The sequence below is a fragment of the Mytilus edulis genome, chromosome 1 (genome assembly GCF_963676685.1).
Source record: "Mytilus edulis chromosome 1, xbMytEdul2.2, whole genome shotgun sequence".
In the NCBI taxonomy this organism is placed as follows: domain Eukaryota; kingdom Metazoa; phylum Mollusca; class Bivalvia; order Mytilida; family Mytilidae; genus Mytilus; species Mytilus edulis.
The window spans coordinates 70,078,377-70,104,849 of NC_092344.1; the positions used below are offsets into that span (position 1 = coordinate 70,078,377).

Consider the following 26,473-nt stretch of genomic DNA (forward strand, 5'->3'; position numbering starts at 1 on the left):
GCATTAGTAGTATATACCAATTTTGTTAGTACTAATTATTCTATTTATTTCTAAGCTATATATTTCTTACATATCCATTTTTTGAAAACGAAAGGGAAAAAATGACAGAGATTTGGAATTTTGAGGTCATGTGAAAAGGGTTACTTTATAAAATATATTCTTTTCTAGTGAAAGAGATTCTTGTTATGATCAATTGTATACTTTATGACGGATACATGTTATACATTGCAATCCACTTCGACGTTTTCAGACATGGTTTTTGCATTTATTTTGAAACATTTTGTTTCACTTGAACACTTGTCGATAATACGTTTGTAAGCAGCTCATAAGGATAAATTTGTTTTCTTTTATCACTAGACAATACAATGCTATATTCAGTTTCTTTTCCTCAAAGAGAAGACCTACAACTATGAATAATTATGATATTGGCACAAGTTTCTCCACTGATAGGTGTAATGCACTGCAAACGTGCACGTGGTAGAATCTCAGAGGATCTTTACCGATTTTCGTATATGACAGACAACTTCATTTGCCTATACAAAGATACAGTATCTGCAATTTAACAATAGGAATATTTTACGATGAATGGATCGACGAAAAAACTCAACAAAGATACAAGATACAAGTCACAAACCAAAGAGAAAATATGAGAGGTTGACGATCAGATGTCATCAAGACTTAGTGTTATAACTTTATGCCAAGCTCTAAAGCTTTTACACTCCATTTACAGAAAAGTTAAAACTGATAACTAATAAAACGATTCTTTAGAGGTGAGAAAGTATTTTATTTGATAAAAAAAACACATTACAATGTGTATTATATAAATATGGTTAACAAAATATGTGTATAAAAAAACAAATATATAATTTAAAAAATAGTAATCAAATAGAGAATATACATATTATATACAAAAACCTTGAATATGAATAGTGACAATAACAAATGAAATCTCAATTATATCAATATATAAATATATACATATATCTTTACAAAAATCAAGAGTATTTACATGTAACATGTTGAAACAATACAAGTTGAATATTGTTTCTTAGATCTAAAGATAGCATTATAGTAGTCTGATCTGTGATTTAAACCAATTATGTCCTATTCTTGATTTTGAAATTGTGCCTGTGAGCTCGAATCGCGGATGTTACATACAAAGCAGGACACACTTACCATGTCGGCGCATCGGGTCCCGCCCCTTTTGGAGTTTATGCGATTCCCGAGTTTGTGTTTGCTGCCTTGATTTGTCTCTGTTAATTATTGATTTACAATATATGGACCACGGTACACTTATTTTAGTCCTTCTTTCTCATCGGGACGGAATGGAGTTTAAGAAAATATGCTGGTAACGAAAGCTAGGCATGAATTTAAGAATAAAACAATAAACTAATATTGAAACTTTAAGTATTATATTTCAACATTTTAAGCTGAGGATTCAAATGTACTAAATAATATCTTGCGCATCTTTAAGATAGAACGAATATTTAATTACAAAAACAAATCAATTGTATCGTAGTAAATGAATATAAAATTAAATGAGATTATTTGTATATTTTGACAAAACAAACTAAACGAAAAAAAAAATTAACAAAAAATAACAAAACAAAACAAAAAACAACTTATCTTTTCGTGAAACGGAACAGTTTGTGTGCTAAAACTACAAAAGAGATCAAAGGCTAAGTAATACAGTTTAAACAATCGAGAGAAGATACCAAAAGGGCACTCACAAATTATGTCTTATAAAAACAGACAACAGCATGGCCATGAACATTGCAACTTCTCTCGTAATCAGTGAGGATTCGTTAGCAAATCTTCTGAGACATTTTAAGCCATTGTTGACAGAAAATGATCTACACTAGGACAGATCTTGACTGTTCTACCCTGGAACAGATTTTTTTTATTTAAAAACATTTTTTACCCATAACTTATCTGACAGTTCTACCCTGATATTATCAGGGGCGTATCCAGCCATTTAAAAAAAAGGGGGGGGGGTCCAAACACAGAGTAAAGGGAGGGGTTGTTCCAACTATATGCTCTCATTTAAATGCATTGATCGTCCAAAAAAGGGGGTTGCAACCCCCGGAATCTCCCCCCCCCCCTTGGATCCGCCAATGTATTGTAGAGCGTATTCTGACAGCTCATAAGTAGTATTAAATACGGGCAGATCTAACCAGCAATATATATTGGCATTCTACAATACCTGACAACAGTTCTAACATAGAACTGATTTCTGACAATTCTAACGTAGAACAGATTCTGAGATGTTTTATCATGGACAGCATTTTGAAAGTACTATTGTAGAGCAGAGGATCTTTTCAATGACATTTTCTTGAGTTACGAGTACTTTATTTTTATTGTGAAATGATGTATCTGTTTTTTGAAATCCCGAGCTGCACAGTTCAGTCATATACCACATTGTCTGACGGTTCTACCTTAGATCATTTCTATGATTTGTTATTCCTACAGGTAAGAAGATAATTTAAAACTCATCACAACCGTACTATCCAGCCAAGTTTACGAATTCAAAAAAATATAGTTAATGCAAGAAATATAACAAAAAATGATCGTAAATTATACTGAAATTTCATGAGTTACGAGTATTGTTTCTCGTCATTGTGCATAGGTTATTATAGTTATATGAGCATTTAAATTCACAATACAATACTATACAGAACATACCAACTGCACATGTTCATTAATTTCTTTTGAGTGACAATTTCTATTACATATTTTAAAAAGGGATTGCAATGAGCCAAAGTTTTGACACACACTTTTTCTAAATTCTGACAATTTCTATTACATATTTTAAAAAGGGATTGCAATGAGCCAATGTTTTGACACCCACTTTTTCTAAATTCAGCATCATTTAATACTTTGAAAAAACCCTGGAATATAATTTTGATATTCAATTACACCAATTTGAAATTGACTGGTCTGTAGACTTTTGAATTTTTACTTTATATGAATACAAATTTTCGATATCCAAGGTCATTCAAGGTTTATGATTATACTTATTTACTAGTTTTACACAATTATATCACTAACACGATCATTAAATTATATCTGTTTTCCGATTAATTAAAATAATACCATAGATATATATTGTACACAATGTTTATCAATAATGAATACGAAAAACGAACAGTTTGCTGTATCCACAAAGTCATGAAAATATAATTTTCTTTGTCTTTTTACATCTTACATTTATTTAATGAATGGCTGTTATCTATTTTGAATTTATTGAACCATAAAATTAATTTTTGACTCTTCACATTGAATAATCCGTGAAGCGGATTATGTTAAATGTGAAGAGTCAAAAATTAATTTTATGGTTCAATAAATTCAAAATAAATTATTTCCATTCATTATAAATAAATTTAGGCGCAAAGATATATATTGATACGAATAACAACGTACACAGATGTTTGCGTATGAATACACAACGTTAGAGTGGTCGTGTCTTCACAAAAATTGATAACATTGAAAATAAAGCTAATTCTTTTAACCAATCAGAAGAGAGTAAATACACCAAATTTATTTATTTCGTTATAACAGTTCAGTATGTATAGATATGCGTTCTAAAGTTAATATCAAAATAAATGAACACGGACTATACTACATATTTGCATACAGCGAGTCTCTTTCTAAATATTCCTTGATACACTTGTAGCAATATTCATACTCCTCCTGCAAAAAAAAAAAATAATCATGATATGATGGAAACAACATTTTGATTCATTCAAGGTTTTGAGAATATTTTCAACATTATTTAAGTACAATATTTTTATTTAAATTTGCTGTAATTATAAAATGTTTTGCATAAAGTTTTTGACTTCCACATAGTTGACCTCAAACAACACTGCAGAGATATGTGGCGCAATTAAAGTTGGTATCAGAAATATTACCAAAATGATACCACTGTATCGAAACTTTGCTTATAGGCACCACTAAGTACAAGGTACTGGCATGAGCAATGCGGAAACTGTTCTAAAAATTAATTGTAGTTTTATCAGCTGTTCATTGTTTGTTTTATGTTTTAAACTGTCAAATGATTTGACTTCGACTTTCACTCAAAAGATATTAATTGTCGGAAGCGCATACCGGTATAGTGCAATACAAGCACCGTTAATATTATAAAATAATATTTAATGAGGGACACTTACTAATTCCGTTAAAAGTTCAGGACGTCTAACTTGCATTGCCCTTACAACTTGAAAAACATCAACTTCATCATCTATCTCCATTTTTTCCAAGGAAAGATATAGCGCAACAAACAGTCCAATTTTAGTGCAACCATCGCTGTAAAATGAAGGATACTATTCTTTATTGGTAGTATTTTATTTAATCGGTTTCTTTATATGAATTTGATTTGAATTTAACTGGAATAACTGTAATCTGCCTATCTGGACAGTCGTGCATTAATTGCAGGGAATCATGCTTTACAATATATCTAATTCAATCAAGATTCACTATTTTATTGTTCAGAGAAGGTAAAAAAAGTAAAAGAAAAAAAAGTGTAAAAAATATCGAACTTCAAGGAAAATTTTAAACGGACACCTTTGAAATCAAATAGCAAAATCAAATGCTTAATTTCATCAAATAAATAGAAACATACTGTTATATTACTGACTTCGTACATGCACTTTCTTGTAGAAAATGAAAAAAATGACGATTGCAGTTTTTTTAAAAATTGCAATTCATATTAATATACATATTAGAACAGAGCAACAATTATCACGTGGAAACCGTGATTCTTTTTATCATATTCCTCTATAAAATGCTAACGGTAATAGTCACATGTGCACCAACTTGATAATTACTGTATTTAAAATAGTGCTCAGAACTAGCTATAGTAATTTCAGAAGCATAGCGATACACAATTCAAAACCTATTCACCTTAAGGATGTAGTCAAGCAAGGTTCATGAATTTGTGTAAGATATTCGGAATCCTTAGAATATTTCCTATGACAAATGTTTGATTCAGGGTAAAATATTTGGTCCCATCTCACCGCACCCAATTTTCCTTTTATAGAAGACCTCAAAAGCTCCTTAAAAGGTCATTACAAAAATTTAAGCAGATTTTAGATGTTTTTTTCTCACAACCTGAGACCGATATAATGTCAATGGCATTATAAGTTAAAAGTGCAAGTCAGCCTATTCCCGTCATTTAAACTCATCACATATCTCATAAAGGAGTTCCATAACCTATCAATATTTTTAGTTTTTTTGTCCCTTAACTTATGTTCTACAATTTGAATTCTACAGTGTTTAAATTTTATTTTCATCCTTACAATCACGGCTTTTTTGTATATTTGACAAATCAATGTTTGGCTAGAAAATTTGGTTTTGCATATCTATTTATTTATTTGGCATTTCATTGTAGAAGACTAAAATAAAGCAACAGAACAACTAAACATTTCAATAACGTACCTGCTTACAACAGTAATAAAACCTTTCTGTTCTTCCCAGCAATCTTTTACAGTTTTTAGAAGATCAAGTAAAATGTCTGATGGAAGCATTGCATCACTTGTCACGTTCAATTTAGGTGCCGTAAAAACAGTAATTTTCCTTTGTTCCTTTTTCTAAGAGAAGTGATAGAGAGAATGAATGTTTTCAAAGACTAACATACGGAAATTTATCCAGTTTATCATTATAATCAAAATTAATATTTTATATGACAGTTCTTGTCCATTCGTTTTTGATGTGTTTTGTCATTTGATTTTGCCATGTGATTATGGACTTTCCGATTGGATTTTCCTCTGAGTTCAGTATTTTTGTGATTTTACTTTTTAATAAGATTCTTACCATTCCATTTTATTGGGTAAATGTATACAGGATGTTCTTATAGAAATGTAATAGTACGAGTTTTGAAATTAATAGAAAATAAATATTTGTCATAAATTAACAAAGGAAATACATATTCGATTCGTGGAAATCTTAATATAAGACTTTAAAACGTTGACATCAGATATAAGAGGACATGTCACTGAACTGTTACATTACCCAAAAGGATGATATGATGAACGTGTAACGCATCAATTAAGTTCGAAAAAGTTCTAACCTTTTTTTAAAGATTTGGCGGTTACTGAACTATTCTATAGTACTTCCGAACAGATCAACATCAGAAACGTGCTAAGGTAGAAATGGCATAAACTGATCTAGTGCACAATGTCCAAACGTGTTTTTAGTTCAGGACATATTCATGGGTCTGTTCTTAGTCATAAACCTTGTTAAGTAATATCACGATGTATTAGGGCATTTTGGGATGCAATATTGTGCATCTTATTTATTGTTGAAGACAGTATATATTCTTTAGTAATTTTTGTCGTTTCATTATCTGTTTCAAATGAAGGATAGCATAAATCTTCTTGTCTATTTGTATTAAACGTTGACCACAACCCATTTTAATAAACAGCTTCGCCATGAACGCATGATACGCCCGTCGTCTTGTGTGCAATAATCATAAATAATTTCTGAGATACCGTGTGACATGTGAAAACCCACCTTTTTTAACACAAAAACTCAATAATAACTCTAACATAAAATTTTGATTCATCACCAAAAAGTATACAGAGCATAAGATAAATATAACTAAGAAGTGTGTAAATTCTTAAGCAATAATCATAAATTGTTTTTGAGATACAGCGTGACATGTGAAAGCACCCCCCCTTTCTTTTTTTTTTTACAAAAAACTCCATATTTCTATAATAAAATTTTGAATCAAAACCAAAAAGTATACAGATCTTTAGATTAATATAACTAACAAGTGTGTAAAGTTTTAAGCAATAATCATAAATCGTTTTTGAGATATGGCGTGACATGTAAAAACCCAATCCCCCTTTTTTACAAAATACTCAATAACTCAAAAATAAAATTTAAATCATCACCAAAAATTATACAGATCTTAAGATTAATATTACATACAATTTGTGTACAGTTTTAAGCAATCATTATAAATCGTTTTTGAGATACGGCGTGACATGCGAAAGCACCTCCCCTTGAGTCCCGTAACTCAAAAAGTTTATATCTTATTATCACCGAAAAGTATACAGATCGTTTGACCATCATAAGGAACAATTGTACTAAGTTTCATAAAATTTGAATGAGTCGTTCTCAAGTTACGGTTCGACATGTTTACGACGGACAGACCGACGGACGTCGGACATTTGTATACCATAATACGTCCCGTCAGAATATTGACGGGCGTATAGAAAATCTTCATTCTTGAACTTTGTTCCAGACAAATGTGTTTTTTTCTACATTGATTAGGGGTATATGCACACTTTGCCATACTCGTCTATATGTAAAGCACTGTGTGGTGATTTTGTTCCTTACTTAAAAATCGTTAATGAATAGATCTTATTTGTAACCATCCTATTTACCTTAGAGTGTAAAGTCAGCTGGAGCTGTTCTGAGTTGGACGCATTTTCTTGCACAATTGAAAAATGTTCAAACTCCAACACTTCATTTTTTCCTGACCACAATTGACCTTTCTATGAAAAAACACAAAATTTCTTTGAATAATTTGTCAATCCATTAAAATGTGAATGGCTAGTTGAAAGGTATTGTTTGAATATACAAGTCGAAATCCTACTAGTTTGAACAATATTTGCTAAAAAAGTTCACACTTTTTGTCTTTGATAACATTGATTTATATATCTCTGTACAGACTATCGTAGATGCTGTGGCAAAGATTTGTTTAACAAAAAAAAACCCAACTAAAACGTATAGTATTTAGGAAGGTTTCCACTGTAATGAATTTTTCAAAGTTTAGATGATATTTTTACTTTTAGATGGAACGTGACTCCCCCCTTGTCAATTGAGGAAAATATCTTACCTTGTTTAACTGGTCCAATAATACAACAACTTTTGAGTCATGGTCATATATCATTGTCCAGAAATCAACAACAGTCCCTTCCAAAGGACATTGTGTTACTAAAAATTTACTCTGAGCTGCATATCCCTGTCAATGAACCAATAACGTTATAATGAACACGAAATGAATTAGGGAAAATATACTTTGTTAATATTTGCTAAAATGTTTAAACAATTATTTTGCATCTGTTTTGGTAGTGTGACAGTAAGATTAAGGTAGATAAAACTACAAAAATAGTTTCAGAATTTCAGATTTATGGCAGAAAAAATCTGTAAAAGTTATCATCCTTTTTTTTGTGCAGGATGCATTTGTATAAAAACGCAACTACGTCTGATTAAATTTAGGACGTAAATCAGATGTCCCTTTAAAGAGAGAGTACGTAAGAAAACACACTATGAAACGTTTGTAGCTCGACTGTTGTACATGTTCGGTAAAATATTGCATGTGTCTTAATAACATTGCTTTTTCTTTACAGTCAAAATTACTTGATCAGCATCAAAATCGACAATTTTATCAGGAATTTATTGTTTTGAATAGTTTTTCGTGCTGTACTCTTCAATTCAAAAATCTGTTAGTAAAAAAGTCATTCAAGAAACAAGACTTTTTCATAATGATAACCATATTAACGTATCTTTATAAATCACATTAGTTACAGTTATAAATCATATTCACATTGTCATTTTATTTTTTGATCTGTTTTCTGATACGTCAATGATATAAAGTATGTTAAACAATGTTAAATGTCACTCACTGGTATAATCACAGCGTTAATGTAATCACTACGTGTTTTACCATATGACATAAGATATGGTCTATACCTGTCATCTAAAACAAAGTGAAATCAATACAAGATATGTAATGCAGGTACCGAAAGTTTCATTTATATAGAAATAACTAAGCCAAAGAGAGGGTAAATATATGATGAATGTACGACTCTAATCCATACGGTGATTTTGTGAATAACGATTGATTTTACTCTCTTTCTATTCATTTTGGATGCAATGAATGTAAATATATACATGTTGTGAACTAAGGTTTAGATATGCAAAAATTAAGATAAACAAAAATACCGAACTCCAAGGGAAATGTAAAACGGTAAGTCTCTTACAAAATGTTAAAATCAAAAGCTCATACACATCTCATGAATGGAAAACTACTGTCATATTCCTGGCTTTGTACACTCATTTTCAAATGTAGAAAAATGTGAACTAAATTGCTATGGTATAATGTAAACTGTAATATAATTACCAACTTTTAATGAATATGAGTCAAACTAATAATGAAATATATCTAATTCAACTCCAGTTATTCGTACTATTTATGTGTTACCTTCTATGGTTCTTGATTGGCTATATTTGTAGCATATAACTTTTGCCATTTTTAGATAATTACATTATAATGTTTCATTAGAATTTTGTAATTTTAATTGACGGGTAGTAACTGCAAGACACTCCAGCTTGACATATTATTCTGTATAAAGCACAATTGATACGAATGCACATACCAATAATAACAAATCAATGAATTAGATAACAAATGAAAAACGTGGTATAAATCTTACACTCATGGTTTTAATTTGAACACATATTTATAAGAATTGAATGCTTCGTTGTATAACTTTATATAGTTTTAAAAGCATTGAATGTGCGCACATTTTAATTTACACCGTTTCCGGGCTTCATACTAAATGTGCTTCGGTCAACCAGATAGCATAATCGAAGGAAGCAAAATATTCTCAAATATATGGGTATATATTTCATTCAACATGGGAAAATAAAATAACATTTTTTCGTGTCAATAGTTTTCAATTGCTCGCCAGAAATAACGATTAACGTACGTGCAAGTATATTCTTTGTTGAATTCTTGAATATATTTTCCTTTAATGTTGCTGCAGTAAATGCTGATGATGGATACAAGGGTCGTAGGGTTTCCAATCTCTAAATCAAACATAAGTTATTTTAAATGATAAAGATTGTATGCAGAGACATTTACTCATATGAATTCTTGTTTTTCGATTCTTTGTGTAGATAAGACCGTTGGTTTCCCTGTTTGAATGGTTTCAACTAGTCATTTTTGTGGCCCATTATAGCTTGCTGTTCGGTGTCAGCCAAGGCTGCGTGTTGAAAAACATACTTTGATCTATAAATGTTTTCTTTTATACATTATGACCCGCATGGAGAGCTGCTCATTGGCTCTAATACCGCACCTTCTTACAACTATTGTGTCCATTTAGGCTAGGTATCTGAGTGGCTGTTAAAGCATAATCAAATGCATATTCAAGACGAGGATTAGGTTATATAATATGATCATCAATCCTGCTATGTACTTGATTTTCACGCTGAGAAGGACCTTCAATCTGCTAATTTACAACAGTCTGCAACAACACTCGAGGCAAACTACGCTACCACAAGATCATACCGTTTTAGTCAACGGAAAATTAATCTTCAAATTTATATTTAATTGAGGGAAAATGAATATACTGTACAGAGCCTTGTGTAAGTTTTACCAGCTGCATGTAGAACATTTTTGTGTCTTAAATTGAAACAGCATGTTCCTTCTGTTTCACCTGAAACCTTACCTGAAATTCTACTTTGTAGAACTTCTGATTCCGCGGGATGGTCTTTTTGTCTTGGTCCAAAATGAATTGACAGAAATCATTCTTCGGAATAGACGTGTTTGGTACTGTAAACAGTTCTAACAAGGCTTCAAAGATTGTCTCATATTGTTCCTACAATTGCAATAATACATATTCAACATTATTTTGATATTTGAATAATGTGTAGGGTTCAGAAAGATTCAGCCTTAACATTAAACTGGAACTGTATATTATATGATGAACATGATGTTTTTACCATTGTTATGATCGCATAGTTACAGCAACTAGACACGCTCTATATATTTTCTTTTACCATCATCTTAACATAGCTGTTTGTCTACAAGCTTTTCAACCTTTGTTGATCAAACTTTTTGTCGTTCGGGTCTTACTATCAATTATTATTGAACAAAGCGCAAGTATTTACCCTATTATGTTGATTTATCTTCTTATTGATGATATTTCATTACATGATATGGTTAAGGAGATGTTGTTTGATGAACATTTCTGTATTTTTTATATGATTGATCTGGTACGTTGAAGCTGCTATTTTTCATTTTCCCTATTATCATGTTTATATGAATAATGCAAGTCATATTGATTCTAGTAATTAAAACAACCCAATAGCGAGTGATAACAACCATATGTTTCTTTGGGTGGCGTTAAAACTTTAATATTCTTTCTACAAGAATGATACCTACGAATGTTTGAACCATATTCATTCTGTCTTTCCTCATCATCTCTATATATTCCATAACATTTACATAACCAACTTTCTGTCCATGCTGATATAATGCATCTGTAGCTATAAATGTTCCGGTCCTTCCAACTCCAGCACTAAAGAATTGATAAGTAGCTTGATACCTCATCATAATTAACAATTTTTAACTTTTAAATATAAATGTGTGTCAAATATAAAACAATAACGATTTTGAGTAGAATATTGATGTTTTGTTATAAGCAGATATTGTTGTCACACATCAAATTGATTGCATTATTCCAATTGTATTTCTCAATTTATCAATATCCCAATTAAGGAATATGATTTTATATGATATTTGATAAATATACTTTGAACCAATCATATATATTAGTCAAATTGTTCTCCTTACATATTTACCTGCAGTGTACAACCATTGGTCCTTTTAAATTACATTTGTGATCTTTTACTTTTCTGTAAAAGTGTACAAGTTTGATGCTGTCGGGAACACCGTGGTCTGGCCATTGAATGAAATGAAAATGGTGAATTTTTCTTTCCTGCATATTCTAAAGTAAAAAAACCTAGTGTGAAGTTTGAACTTTATTTGTATACTGGAAACCCCGTTTTCATGTAGAATAATAGCCTAACCATATTTAAGAGCGTGTTACTTGATACCAACATTAAGAAACCTTATTCGAGAGGGATACAACAGAAATTTATTACTGCAAATAAAACGAGAAACAAACTGTCATTTGAAGACCAAAACACATCCATCTGATGTTGAGCTGCTATCTTACCATATTGACGTTTTTGTATATTTTGTGTTTTAAAGCACCAACATTTTTGTGCAAGATGTCAGGTTGGGATTAAACAGAATTTTTTTTAAACGCAAACAAGACGAGTAACAAGCTGTCTATTGAAGACCAAAACACATCCATCTGGTGTTGAGCTGCTATTTTACCATTTTGACGTTTTTGACGTTTTTGTGTTTTAAAACAACTAAAACTCTTGTGTAAGGTGTCAGAGTTTAATTACTTCCGGTTTTGTAACCAAATGTATCAAAAACCTAACAGTGCCATTTATTCCATATTTATTGTTACAACAAATTTAACAACTTGTTTTATCAGCCAATGCTTCACCGATCAACTTTTTATTTTGTTTTAAATAGAATCACGATTATTTGTCATAGGCGTTTGCATATTAAGAAAAGACGTTCAAATATAATCTATTTCAAATAAACCTCTATACATTTGTTATGTTGCAAATAATCATGTATATATCAGTACTTAAAATGAGGTGCGAGATTTATTTGTCGAGTGATTCGACATATTCGCTGTGCTATGTAACCCTTTCTATGTAATCTAGCGCTGTAATACATATAATAATACAAGTACCGTAGAGTTTTTAAGCGACACAGTTAATAACCTGTACACATAAAATGTGTACTTCCTTTCCTCAGTCATTGTTATTTTGAAGTTGTTGACTACCAGTGGTTCAGAAACTGTTACAGGCCAATAGTGTTCACATTTTTTCTGAAGAAAAAAAAAATTGGTAAAAATAAACCTACAACCGAAAATGGATTTGATGTTTAATTCATTAAATGAACATCATTTGCTGATAGTAAAAGGTAAGGTAATTCGTTTTTAATTGATCATTAAATATATGAATATAACATATTAAGTATTATTTAAAATCTAGTTATCATATTTTGAAAAATTATTACAAGGCACTTTGATAAGATGATCAAATGTGGTTAACTGTTTGGTACCTTTTGGTTTTCTATCAGTTGTGTTAATATCACTATTTTCCCAACATTCTCCTGCCAGATCATGTGCCAGAAATCTCTCTGTGTAAACTTTTTAGGACCTCAAGATAAAAAAATCGACATGAAATGTTTTGATATCGTATCAATAATGAAAACAGTCGTTTGTATTTTAAACAAAAATAATTAGATTTAACGGTTATCCTTTTTCTTTTTTTGATCAAATCAGTTGTTTAGTACCTTCATAAATCTACAATCGCCATTTATTTTAACTTTTGATCTATTTTCATACTAGTGCTTTTCTGACAGTGGTATATGAAAGATCTCTTTGAAAGCAATGTTTTAGGTATCTAAGAAAATTATAGAGAATTTACATTTTAATCATCTTAAATATCATTCACAACAAATGCTTAGAATTTATTTATTTGCACTGATATACCTGATTGAGAACATCAACATCAACACAATAATCATTTGACATTGAAAACCAATTTTGAATCAGAGGGCAGTACTCGTTTTACTTTAGCAATACTAAATCTACAGACATCTACAGAATATACAGTTACAACGTAAAAAATGTATACCAAACATAAGATCGAATATTTCAGCCAAAAATAAAATAATGATAGATATATTTTGAAATCTTTATAATACAAAGACAATAATAAAAAATGAATAATTCTTTACAAACCTTGTGCTGCTATGTATGCTTTTTTATTTTCAAAGTTCTGTAATTGTAAAGAAAAAGAAATATGACCTAGTTATCATCGTTTTCAACTTCTTAACATTTTTATTATCAATAACAATACAAAAAAGAAGACATGATTTAATTCGACTTGTATTAAGAATCCATTTATTACTTCTAAGGTATCATTAAACCGTGATCTCCATACATGAGATAAGCGTTGGTTTGATTACCCGGCTAGACTTTGAACATTTGTTTTTGCTACTTTTGCGCTAAGTACATAGGAGTAAGAGCAAACTCAATAGGATGGAAGTCAGAATCGTGTGTCTGGATAGGGCAGTTTGTCTTTCTGTAGAAGTTTAAATTAATGGCCTGATTTGTCGATCTAGAACACAGCGGGGTCATATTCATAATATTTGTACATGTTCCTGTACAGATCTCTCATATTTAAAAATCAATTTGTCCTCTTATTTTTTTTGTTAAATACAATGACAGGTAAATAAACAAAACGAGAAGTGAAATACACCAAGAGTTTTTTTAACAGCTCTCAATTCAGTTAACACATGCAGGAAAACTTTTCGATATTTGAGTTGGACTGTCACTCTGGTATCTTTCGCCCCTCTCTTAAATCGAGAGAGATAATAGACAAAGTATAATTTAAAATACTTACATCAATGTAACTAGCATTTATATAATCATTCTTAGTGTTTCCCCTCAGAATAACTCGTGAATGGTCATCTACAAATAAACATTTTATAAAATTGAATAAAAAAGACAATAAATGAAAAATAATTATATAGAATGTTACCTGATATTTGCTTACTTTCTACCTTGTATTAATAATTTTATTAAAGCATCATTTTGAAATTTTAAAAAAATAAATCTTTTAGGTAATCAAATTGGTTGGATAAAAAATATTTATATACTGTCGAACTTGAAACTTTTGATATTTTTTTTTTTTTGCAAATGTCATGCTCTTATTGAATAACATGGTTTAATATCTGAAGAATATTCGTATCCGATTAATGTTTGGCATGTGTGAGTGTTATCAATAATATTTTGATAACAACCTAATGTTAAAACAAAGATTTCCTATGATTTTTCATAAAAATATAATTTGTAGTGTCATAGTAGAAACGATAGCAAATATTGCTATAATTCTTCATCATCGTAAAGAATTAGAATATTTCGTAAATAAAGACAACAGTGATATACCGCTGTTAGATTTTCATAATTGATTGAGAAAAAAACAAAACAAATCCGGGTTACAAACTAAAACTGAGGGAAACACATCAAATATAAGAATGAACTATGACACAACAGAAACACAACACTCAAATGTAACACACATAGAAACGAACTATAATATAACAATATTTTATACCTTTTTCCGGATTTGGTACAGGACATTTTAAGAATTTTTTTTTGAGTAGAACCTGGTTTTGTGGTCGAGTTGCCTCTTCAGTTTCTACCAATTTTGGGGTCCAATCGATTAAATTAATCAGTGTGAAACATCAATCCGAGCCTAGTACGAATAATTGTAGGAATAAATAAACGATAAGTGTAGATATCCAAAGGGGTCATCTCAATTTAGTGCATGGGACACATTTGATTTTTCGCTGAGAGTAAAAACTAAAATGAAACATGCCTAAACTAAAATACAAATTGCTCAATTATGTCGATAGTTTTTTCATGAAATAAAATATGAACAGATAAAATACACTTTGAATTGATGACTTAATATTGCAAGGTTGGTCACAATTGTCGAATAGTGTCATATACATATACTATATTACGTAAATACAGATATAACTATTATCGAATTTATTCATTTCCTCCCAAAAAAGTATTTGACCTCAGACAATGACTGATGTTTTACATGTTAATTTTGACTTGGTGATTAAATATTGCTATGTTCTATTTTTAATTTTGATCAATTTGAAGATGCAATTTGGATTTACCATCATCTTTATGTATTACTTCTGGTGCTCCTTATATTTTATACTGTATAATATAATGCTTAAGAACTATTGATCAAAACACACATTTAGTAATCTTTATACACAATAGAGTGCACCAAATTGTATTTCATATCATCAACTTAATTTTCGGTACTATGCGGTTGTTGTTCGGAAAGGGAATTCGTGATATCTTCATGAAGTAATCTTCATGTAGTATGCTCTTGAATTTAATCCTGGGTAATATTAGTTAATGTTTATGTCTACCATTTTTGTTCCTCTGATTGTTTTAATATATTCAAGTGTTCAAATGTTCAATAGCTAGTGTAATCTGACTATTTCCAATATCCAAAATTAGTGTACTAAATGAAGTGTTTGGATAAACAATTTTTTTTTAACTCTAAGACAATATTACAAATTATAAAATAACAATAAATATCAGACGAGATAACTGGATCAACGTGATCAAAGCTTAAGAACCAGATACAACATCCAGGAGACCTGAGCCGGCCCTAAAAAGCAAAATCGAGCCACCATCTTCACTGACCGTGCAAGGGCTGTAAAGCCAGTCTAGGTTGTTAAAAACTTCCATTTGTTTATCTACCAGGAGACACAACGGTAACCGTTACGCCAAGTGAATGGCCGTTGTTACCGCTGCAGAACAACAACAAATTACCAAGACCAGTGTAGACCACAACACTCAGACCGAAGCTAGAGACACGATAGTTGGTTAACCACTTACACCAACTAAGAACAGAGGGGTACCAGATGTATTAACCAGGAATATTTTCACCAGTCCGTACAACCCCAACAAGGCATGTCATCGGCTCATATACAATACATATGTACCCCCACAACAGAGAGAGGCAAGCTTAGATTGACTTCGATGAAGGGTTTGATATCAACGTTCCTGACCTACAGACCACACCACCGCAAACATCACTCGTCAACATAGAATCTAAAGAGGCAATAGAAGCAGCTATCATGTCAGTGCGGCCTTAAACTCCGTTTCAGCCACGACACCGCAGTCAAAGTAAGATGAAAGCGAAAAGACAGACAGATGCAAATCTGTAAATAAGTACATTAGTCCACAATATCAAGAATGATAGCCGGACGGTGAAACCTGTCATCATCATCAACGTGATTATAATCTTCTACATTCTTGGCTTCTAAATACATCGTTTTGTTAACAAGATAAGAAAACAATCATGAATTGAAAACACAAAAATTAAAATCTATAATCAAAGAGAAAACATTAAATGCATTGTTCCTGTTTTGTTCAAATTTTTATATTAAATGATTCTAAAAATTATAAGTGAGGCTTTTTTTTTATTTTATATTTCAAAACGATCATCGTATATAATCAATTTTTACATACACGGCCATGTTGAGAGAAAACGATTTTTTACTTTATTTTCTTCTTTTGAACCTTCGACATGAGCATACACAAGCCCTCTAGGTAACATCTACAAAGAAAAAAAATTTGAGATGTCACTTGTCAGCATATGTTTCACATTATTTTAATAGCATCATTTAAAAAAATATCATTTATAACATTTTATTTTCGCAGGAAAATTACTTTGTTGAAAATCAACTGTTTTCTAACAGAACAAATTTACAGTTTCATCACTTCGGTTTTCATCTTTATGCTTTTTTTTTTTTACTTTTAAATAAAATTCAACAAACTATATAACACTTTTCAGATTAATAAAAAACACGCTGTATCGCTTCCATTAAAACAAAATCTGCCAAGATACATAAATTACCTCATACTCTTTTCTGAAACCTTCATCTTTCTGTTTATCAATTATAGCATCTTTCAGATCTTCAATCAGAATATTGTACATAGAAACATCATATTCACTGTTAACATTATTATACACGTTTTCATCCCCATTGTCGTCTAATGGTAATTCGAGATCTTCTTCTTTAGTGGTAAAAGTAACATCTTCCACATCTGCTGTTGAAGCTATATTTACATTAGCATATTCATTATCATTACGGGTTTCCCTTTGTCTACCTAATGAAAACATTAAAAAAGTTAAAGCCGTCAAGACCGAGGTCAAGACTTTTACGCAACAATTAATATCTTATAGCAAAATTTAAACGTGTAAAAAAGAATCCTGAATATATAAATAAAAATGAACAAATAGTAAGGAAATACCAAAGTAAATCAGCAACCTAAAGTTCAAGACAAACATTCGGATGCATGAAATTATTAAACGCGTTTTTTTCAATTATGTACAGAACTTTTGATTTTTTAACCCTGAATTCCACCATTCCCCGTGTGAAATTATAATTATTTTGAATATACATTGAACGACAAAATTTCTTCTTATTTAGCGTTTACATTTTCTGACGTCAAACACGTGAAGCAATGAATGTGTTTTTTAATTTGATAGATGCTTTTTGTGCTCTTTTGTAAATGTTTGTTTGTTTTGAGATTGTAACATAGTGATGACTGCTGTACCAATATTTAGACTGGTTTACCTATGATGTCTGTTTTTTGTTCACGCATCGGTGTAAATGTTGTGTACAAGATGTAAGTTTGTACAAATTATAATTTGTACAGGGTTTTTGTACAAGTTATAAGATTTTGACACCTACCTTCTTTCAACAGGTGATACAGGTTTAAGTTATGAAATGTACCAGTGTAATGTTTTAAATTCAAAAAAATATACGTCAACCTAACATTTAGTGCTATTCTCCTTGCCTTCAAACTGGAAATGAGGATACCAGAATGGTTTAAATTCTAATTTTATTTTGTTCCTGATACCATATTCATATCTATACAAAATCTTTGTGAGATCTTATAATGTTTTTGTATCAATGCTCAGTATTAGACTGTATCATGAAGTTGTGAAAAATTGACAGAAATATGCGTAGCAAAAGTCTGTGTGCTTGCATCATCCATTTATGTTCAGCAGGTCATAAAACACTGATAACTTGTACAAAAATTTTGTACAAATTATAATTTGTACAACATTACAACTTGTACACAACATAAACATAACTGAATTTGATGCGACTTTCATACAAGTGAGAGGTTTAGCGCTAAAAACCCAGGTTCAATCCACAATTTTCTACATTTGAAAATGCCTGTGCCAAGTCAGGAATATGACAGTTATTGTCCATTCGTTTGATTTTTTGTCATTTAGGAGATAACTGTATTGAATTTTAAGCTCCGACGGCATCAATTGGAGATTTGATGGTCGCAAATTAAGTTTACTGGCGACGAGTTAGCGGAGACAGTAAACGGGTATTTGACACCATCAAATCCCATATTGATGCCGTCGGAGCTTAAAATACAATATTGTTATCCCCATTCTAATGAAACTGACAGAAAACAACGTTAAAACATGTATTTAAAATCTGTCATATGCCGTCTGCGCTTGCGCGTACGTCCCATAGCATCAATTGTCAATTGATGATATGTAAGAAAGTGACGTTATCCAATCAAAATGAACGTTACAAATGTTGTTGCATTAGAATTGATTTTGCCATGTGATAAGGGACTTTCCAATTTGAATTTTCCTCGGAGTTCAGTATTTATGTGATTTTACTTTGTACATACAACAGTATAGCCAATATAAATGAAGGATTCGACAATAAACTGCGCGATGAACTATATTTCCTAAGGAAGATTATACAACCAAACAACACTATTTAGACCTAACCCATAATCCATGTTTAAGCACCTTAAATGATAGTCGTTGATAGAGTTTCACAACACAGAGGATTGATTTATATATTCCCTTATCCAAAGAAATAACAAAAACCATGAACCGTTAGAAGGTATGGATTTTTCTAAACCTACAAGTATTAACGCTTCTAGCTTTATCGTACACCAGATATGCGTATCGAAAAATAAATTCCCTTCAGGTAGGCTCGATGCTAAAATATTAAAAAATACAAAACCTAATACAAACGTTCAAGAATTGATCAAACTAAAAAGGCAAAGTCAGGACAGGAAAGTAGAGCTTTGCACGAGGGGTGCATTTCATAATACCGGTATAATATAGTTTCAAAGTTTTGTAACGACAAAATTAAATCAAACAATCTCTTTATTTGTATACGCGTACCTAAGTACTGGCTACTGACAACATGTTTAAAGATTATAAAAAAAAACCAAACAGAAGTGTCCTACGCTTGCAAACCTTAATTAACCAAACACTGAGGTTGTGAGTTCGAGCCTCGATCATTCGGGTGCACTCGATTACAATCTGAATTGATAAGGATAGTCAATTATCAAAGGTTGTTGGTTTTCTACGGGCACTCCGGCTTTCTCCACAAATAAAAACTGGCCGCCACGCCAATAGTGCTTAAAAGTGGCGCTAAAACACCAAACATAAAATCAAATCAAATCTGTTGTTCTTTGTTTATTTTCAATTTATACTCGTGTGAATGTTCACTATCGAACTTATTTCGTGATTAAATCGATACAGTGTACAGACGACCTGATTCTAAAGACAAACTCGTTACACGTAGTTAGTTGTCATGTATGTGGCATGTCTTTTATTTTTAAATAAAGGTTCAAGATAATTATTTTCATTGTAAAAACAATACTTTTAGTTATATAAAAATAATACTAATAGGTTTATTGGTATTTATCTTTGAAAAAAAACCCCAACGAGAACAGTATGCTCACCCAAGGTTGTCCTTTCGCCTGATTTTGTCCGATGGGCATATCTTTCTTTAGAAGACTTTAATCGTCGTCTGAAAATTAAACATAAACTCGTTAAGACAAACATCTTAAACAAACTTTTTAACATGTCCAATACGGCTAAGCGGTAAGGTCAAGATATTATTTTGGTAAGTATTTTGAACCATATAACCAATTTCAAATATACATGATTTGTACATAGGTATATGTCCATAGCAATATAATATCATATAAGAAGATACTTTCAAACGTATAGAGTATGTGAATTTCTACCAATATGCTAAAAGCGCATATACATGGAGTAAAAATGATACAGTTAATACTATAATTCAACGCTTGCCTTTTTCTATATGATCTTCTAATTAAAGCTACCGCTTGTATTGAGGTTCCAAATTTTAAAGTTGAGGGTCATCACTTTTTTCCTGATTTGGTTTACCATTGTTAAATATATAGTCGACATGAATCTGCTTTATTAGTTTTAACAACAATCAAATCATCATTTGGTATATAGTGACATTATTGTACATGTGACGTATCGTAGACTATCATGCTTTTGTATTTCTATTTGTTATTTTTTGTAACCATACTGTTATTCATTTAAACATGATTAGTGTCTGACCCCTTGATGTATTCTCTTTTAATCTGTGTTTATAGTTACTTTATACTGACTTGTTGCAAGTCTTTACTTTAGGTTATAACCACTTTCATCTTATATTAGGAGAGCGAAGCAAATGGCTAAACATTTTAAATGTATTGAAATGTGCATTTTATCAAACAGAAAATAAAATTGAGAAAGGAAATGGGGAATGTGTCAAAGAGACAACAACCCGACCAAATAAAAAACAACAGCAGAGGGTCACCAACAGGTCTTCAATGTAGCGAGAAATTCCCGCACCCGGAGGCGTCCTTCAGCTGGCCCCTAAACAAATATATACTAGTCCAGTGATAATGAACGCCATACTAATTTCCAAATTGTACACAAGAAACTAAAATTAAAATAATACAAGACTAACAAAGGCCAGAGGCTCCTGACTTGGGACAGGCGCAAAAATGCGGCGGGGTTAAACATGTTTGTGCGATCTCAACCCTCCCCCTATACCTCTAACCAATGTAGTAAATGTCTACTCTGATATTTCTGTCGTTTGATTAAGGTATCCCTCAGAGAAACTAAATGATCAAATCAATCAAGATATGATTCTTGAATCTGATAATTTTTAACGCAAAAGATCTAGAGTCATTGTAATTTCCTGCTTTGAATATAATATTACAGGATAATATCATGAACTTTTAAAAAACTTACTTGTAAACGATAAATGCTACCACTATTACCAGCACAATGACTATGACAGCGGCAACCCCTCCACCAATCGCACCCGCGTTAGACGACTTTTCATTTTGTAATTCATCTTAAATAATAACAAGTATCGTTTTTATTAATCAAGTTTGTAAATGTATACTGACAGAGTTTCCTACGCCTGCTCTATAGACATAAACTTCAGAATTTGACTAAAGAAATCATTCAGGAACTAGAGTTTATAACAACCCAGACGACTTCAAATTCACTGCTCATCTTAACAGTACTATTCCAATGTAAACGAGTATGGAGTAATTCTTTCTCAACTCATACGATATTCAAAATTATGTAACTATTAAATAGATGCCATAGATGTCTGAGAAAAAAAAATATGTTTGTTTAATTATGTTGAAGCTAGCTGTGTTGTATGCTGTAATAGTATACTACTTTGGCTGTTTGGTCCTTATTATTGTCACGTTAACTATTTATTGGGATTTTTATTGCTCACTTGCTTTCATCATTATAACGGAGCTATAAACAACTGAAATACAAGTTGGAGTTTGGGCTAGATATTACCCATAAAGTTCTTTGGAAAATTCTGACAGAGTTCGGTATGTTGGTAAATTTACTTTTTCAAAGTCCGGAATATGAAAACTTGTTTTTCGCCCGTCCGTTTTTCGGTATAGTCGCGCGCGTTTGCCTTTGCAGGTTTTATCAAATAACCTCTTTTTGTTTTAACTTTCGTTTTCAAACGTTTTTTAATCACAAAATAGTTATGACTGTGTTTAATATTTGACATAAAATACATTGCATCACGGTGGCCTTGATTGAAACATCTGATGTTCGATTACTACATCACCAAATACATCGATTAAGTATTGTATTATTTTATTCTTCTTTGTGTGTTGTCTCAGTTTTACATAAGGTCTTGCGTATTTTCTAAGCTGAAATTTGATGATAATCAACTATTTAAATTTGAATTTATTGTAGGATTCTTATATAAATAAGATTCAAATCTCTATTCAATGATCAAAATGGATGTGTGGAAACTTCCTGAAATTGCACAGGATTACAGAGATGGCCATAACAAAGATAATAAACAACTTTTTGGAATTATGGATTATCAATGCTCATCAACATGGTATTTGTTTTGGCTTCCTAAATATTTTCATCTGATCGTTACTGATGTGTCTTATATGGACTAAACGCGTGTCTGGCGTATCAAATTATAAGCCTGGTACCTCTGATAACTATTTACACCACTGCTGGTTGATGTTTCTTCCCCGAGGGTATCAAAACTATCAATTATATGGTCATTTTTAATAAATTTTCTATTTGCGAAAGTATGAAATTTTACAAATACTAAGGATTTTCTTATCCCAGGCATATATAACCATAGTAATATTTGGCACAAAAGTTTCGAATTTTGGGTTCTCAATGCTGTTCAACTTTGTTCTTGTTTTGGCTTTCTAAATATTTTGATCTCAGTGTCACTGATGAGTCATATGTAGACGAAACGCACGTCTGGCGTTTTAAATTATTAGCCTGGTACTTTGAACTAAATACATATTATTGCACTTCTCTAGTCGGGGTCACTATGAATCCGGATAAACATTGAAACATCAAAATCTTAGCTTTTGTCATATTCGCTAATATTTCATTCATATTGAAAACGAACAACGGTATATAAAAGTAAAAACATATTGTCAATGAAAAAGATTTAGTGTACTGTATGCCATTTTCAAATAACCTTTTGAATAAGGGTTACTTTTTAAAAGGGTGGCCACATTCGGCCGTTTATGAAAAAGACATGTTTCTACGTTCTACAGTAACTAATAATTTTGGTAAAACAAGGAAGTCAAATTTCTATTGATTGGTAATTTGTTACATTGGAGTGGAAGTGTAAACCTTTGATAAAATGTTGAAATAATATATATATTGATAAGGTTATGAACAAAAATGTGATGGAGTTAATAAATTGCCACAGCTGCACTTGTCATTTGTAACATCTATAAATGTAAACACCATACTTCAAGTATTAAAGTGGGTAATCTTGATCAAAGATATTTTTGCATTTGCGTGATTGACTCTTCGAGCGACAATCGAATTGATAATGTGTTCATCGACTGTCACTACTTCTATTAAAAATTGTGAAATATATATTTCCCATAGAGAATTGGAGGCAATATTTTAATTCCAACACAAAATTGTTAAGTTAGTTTCACAAGGAGAACATATCCACTTTAAATGTAGCTACAATGGATGGATTTCTTATTCCTAGAGAGCTTTAGCACTAGTGGAATAACCCTTACTCGGGTCGACGATTTTGAATATTCATAACTCCATGAGCAATAACTGTTTTATTATACCGATAAATCAATTAAAAGTAAAATAATGTAACAGATTGTTAAAAAACTTCCGTTATTATTAGAAAACTGTTTTGTGTCTTTTAACATGTTTCATATGTACACCAAAGGTAGACTCTTTCTGTGTAATATAGAGGGCCCTGAAAAGGGCTGTTTACATAAGAAAAATAATCGGCATTTGCTCAATATCCAAGCCTTGTTTAATCTTGTTTCTAACTCGTAATCAATGAGATACGACAAGAGTCATTCATCGGGGAATAATAGGGTAATTCGATGGAGGATTCAATTATAAAAAAATACCCATCGAAGTAAAACTATGACACGTGATTCCAATTTAGATAATAAATATGTTTGAACAACATATATAAAAAAACATATTGAGCAGCTTAAATGTATAAGAATAAAAATGAAATATCTAGAAGGTACACAGCTAGTTTTTGCGAATTTGTCAAACAATTTCTGCGCTAATTAGAACACAGCTTTGTTTACAAAGAGTAATAAGAACCGTCATATTAGTACAAAGTTTAACCATAGCGAAATCTGTTTCTTACCCTTACATGCTCCTGTTTGTCTGTTGCACGTTCCAGTCAAACAATTACAATTCCCTGTGCAGTTTTTACCGAAATATCCATCGTCACATGCTAAAAGTAAGACAAAACGTCACATGTACGACAGAGGAAATGAATATTTTTGATACTTATAGTACTAAAAAAGTTCAAAAGGACTGCATAATAATGTGTTTAAAACATTGAGTTTATCATTTGCATGATATGCCTATTCCTGGTATATATTAAGAATATATTCGAAACCTTTGCTATATATGTATTCGTGAACTTTTTTTCCCTCCATATTACATGGATACTCTAATCTTAAACAGTTTAATGAAAAACATTTAAAAATATCACTTTTTAATTGATTTAATGACATTTGTTTTCTCCATACATTTTTGATTATTTTGAAACTCTTAATGCAATTCAATATACGTACAATCAGGCTGTAAAATCTGAAATATAAGGCTCCAAAATAGAAAAGAAATGTACGTTAACAATGATGTAAACTGAAGACATGTGAAATAGAAGGTTGAGAATTGCATCCTTGATTTGCTCTGGTGTTAGTTTTGATTACACTCTGCATATTTCATTTAAAGTCGTTTTTTTTCCAATTCAAAAGAGGTGTTTTGATGTTCTGTCTTACACTTTCCACTCATATGAAGCAGATTTCACGACCAGTTAGGTACTTAAAGTCATCGAACAAACACTTCCCCAATAATGAAGTAATACTTTAAAATTGTCAATCAATTCAGCTCTACTTAGCATTTGCATACAATACCAGGATTCGGTGAATGCAACACAACAGTAAGCATTGTCTTGTTAAGACACATGCTTGCAATGATACCTACGAATGAACAACAGAACTACTGTCTTCATTGTCTTTGTAACGAACAGCGTTGAAATAATAAGCAATAAATTACAGTTATGTGCATCCTGTATGACCGACACACCCTATACCATCACCTCCAGCATCAAAATGATCTGTTTTCTGCACACAAGCGTCCGACATCTGTGATTCACGACGACGGTTTCGGGAAGTTGGATCTAAAATTCTATTGTTAGATCTTACGGATATATAGGCTGCAGCTACTACTGTCAAAAAGCTAATGCACAGTTTACCTAACGAATGCGCTTGTCCTGCTGTAAAGTAACACATCTTTCGGAACGCGGGCGATCAGTTGTTGCGCCTTAAGGGCGAGATATATATTAGTGACAGTCAAACTCAAAGATAAAAAAAAAAACTGACAACGCCATGACTAACAAAGAATACGCCAAACAGATAAATGATAATATATTAGACACAGCACAGAATACTGAAAACTAAGCTACACAAAGCTCGTCAAAACTGGGGATGATCTCAGGAGCTTCGGAAGGGCAAACAGATCCTACACCACATGTGGAACCCGTTGTGTTGTTAATGTTTTAACAAATCCGGTAAATAGTCTAATTCGGTAGTTCACGTTCACGAAAAGGGAAAGGGATGTAGTTACGACATAAGGAACATATCCGATTTCATCCGTGAAACGGTAATACCATATTGGTCAACCAACTCGTGATGGATGGCGTCCGTAAAATTTATAATAATTGTCATTTATTCAAGGGGAAAAAACATCTTTTTCTAACTTCAATTTGCAACATTCCTGCTTCCAACATCTCGATAGCTCGTTTTTTCTCAACTTTATTAGACGGGACATTGACTAAAGCCCGGGTCACAACCGATAGTACGATTTTTTTTGTCGTGGAAGATCTAAAAAATAGTTGTCGTGGCACTGTCGTGCAAAATGTCAAACAAATATTTCGAGCGGTCACATCAGCTACGACATGTCCACAATGGTTTCACGATGGGTACAGTACAGACAAAAAGAATTGTAATTGTACTGTCGTAGATTTGTCGCAAGTGAGTCATGCGAAAGTCGTGCGACAGTCGTACGACAATCATGAGTTGTTTTGTGCTATTCTTCGTTTTTTTTATGTCATGGGTTGCGCGTGTTACTGTCAAACGACTGTCGCACAACAGTCGTG

At 31.6% G+C, this 26,473-nt stretch overlaps 1 protein-coding gene across 2 annotated transcripts in view; it reads right to left on the bottom strand.

Moving 5' to 3' along the window:
- Nucleotides 1–1,518: 1,518 nt before the first annotated feature.
- Nucleotides 1,519–26,473, bottom strand: part of LOC139488342 (receptor-type tyrosine-protein phosphatase epsilon-like) — a 75,153-nt gene continuing 50,198 nt past the window's right edge. For both annotated transcript variants that reach the window (XM_071273875.1, XM_071273883.1), the window contains exons 13-31: nucleotides 24,452–24,541; nucleotides 21,541–21,646; nucleotides 20,226–20,293; nucleotides 17,344–17,597; nucleotides 16,956–17,043; nucleotides 14,290–14,357; nucleotides 13,626–13,662; nucleotides 12,941–13,038; nucleotides 12,567–12,704; nucleotides 11,593–11,738; nucleotides 11,174–11,309; nucleotides 10,458–10,607; nucleotides 9,717–9,816; nucleotides 8,631–8,704; nucleotides 7,841–7,966; nucleotides 7,386–7,496; nucleotides 5,434–5,585; nucleotides 4,167–4,302; nucleotides 1,519–3,690 (exon numbers count right to left, since the gene is read on the bottom strand). In XM_071273875.1, the coding sequence (XP_071129976.1) occupies nucleotides 3,619–3,690; nucleotides 4,167–4,302; nucleotides 5,434–5,585; nucleotides 7,386–7,496; nucleotides 7,841–7,966; nucleotides 8,631–8,704; nucleotides 9,717–9,816; nucleotides 10,458–10,607; nucleotides 11,174–11,309; nucleotides 11,593–11,738; nucleotides 12,567–12,704; nucleotides 12,941–13,038; nucleotides 13,626–13,662; nucleotides 14,290–14,357; nucleotides 16,956–17,043; nucleotides 17,344–17,597; nucleotides 20,226–20,293; nucleotides 21,541–21,646; nucleotides 24,452–24,541 (2,150 nt within the window). In that variant the 3' untranslated portion in view covers nucleotides 1,519–3,618. The remainder of the gene's footprint in view (nucleotides 3,691–4,166; nucleotides 4,303–5,433; nucleotides 5,586–7,385; nucleotides 7,497–7,840; nucleotides 7,967–8,630; nucleotides 8,705–9,716; nucleotides 9,817–10,457; nucleotides 10,608–11,173; nucleotides 11,310–11,592; nucleotides 11,739–12,566; nucleotides 12,705–12,940; nucleotides 13,039–13,625; nucleotides 13,663–14,289; nucleotides 14,358–16,955; nucleotides 17,044–17,343; nucleotides 17,598–20,225; nucleotides 20,294–21,540; nucleotides 21,647–24,451; nucleotides 24,542–26,473) is intronic.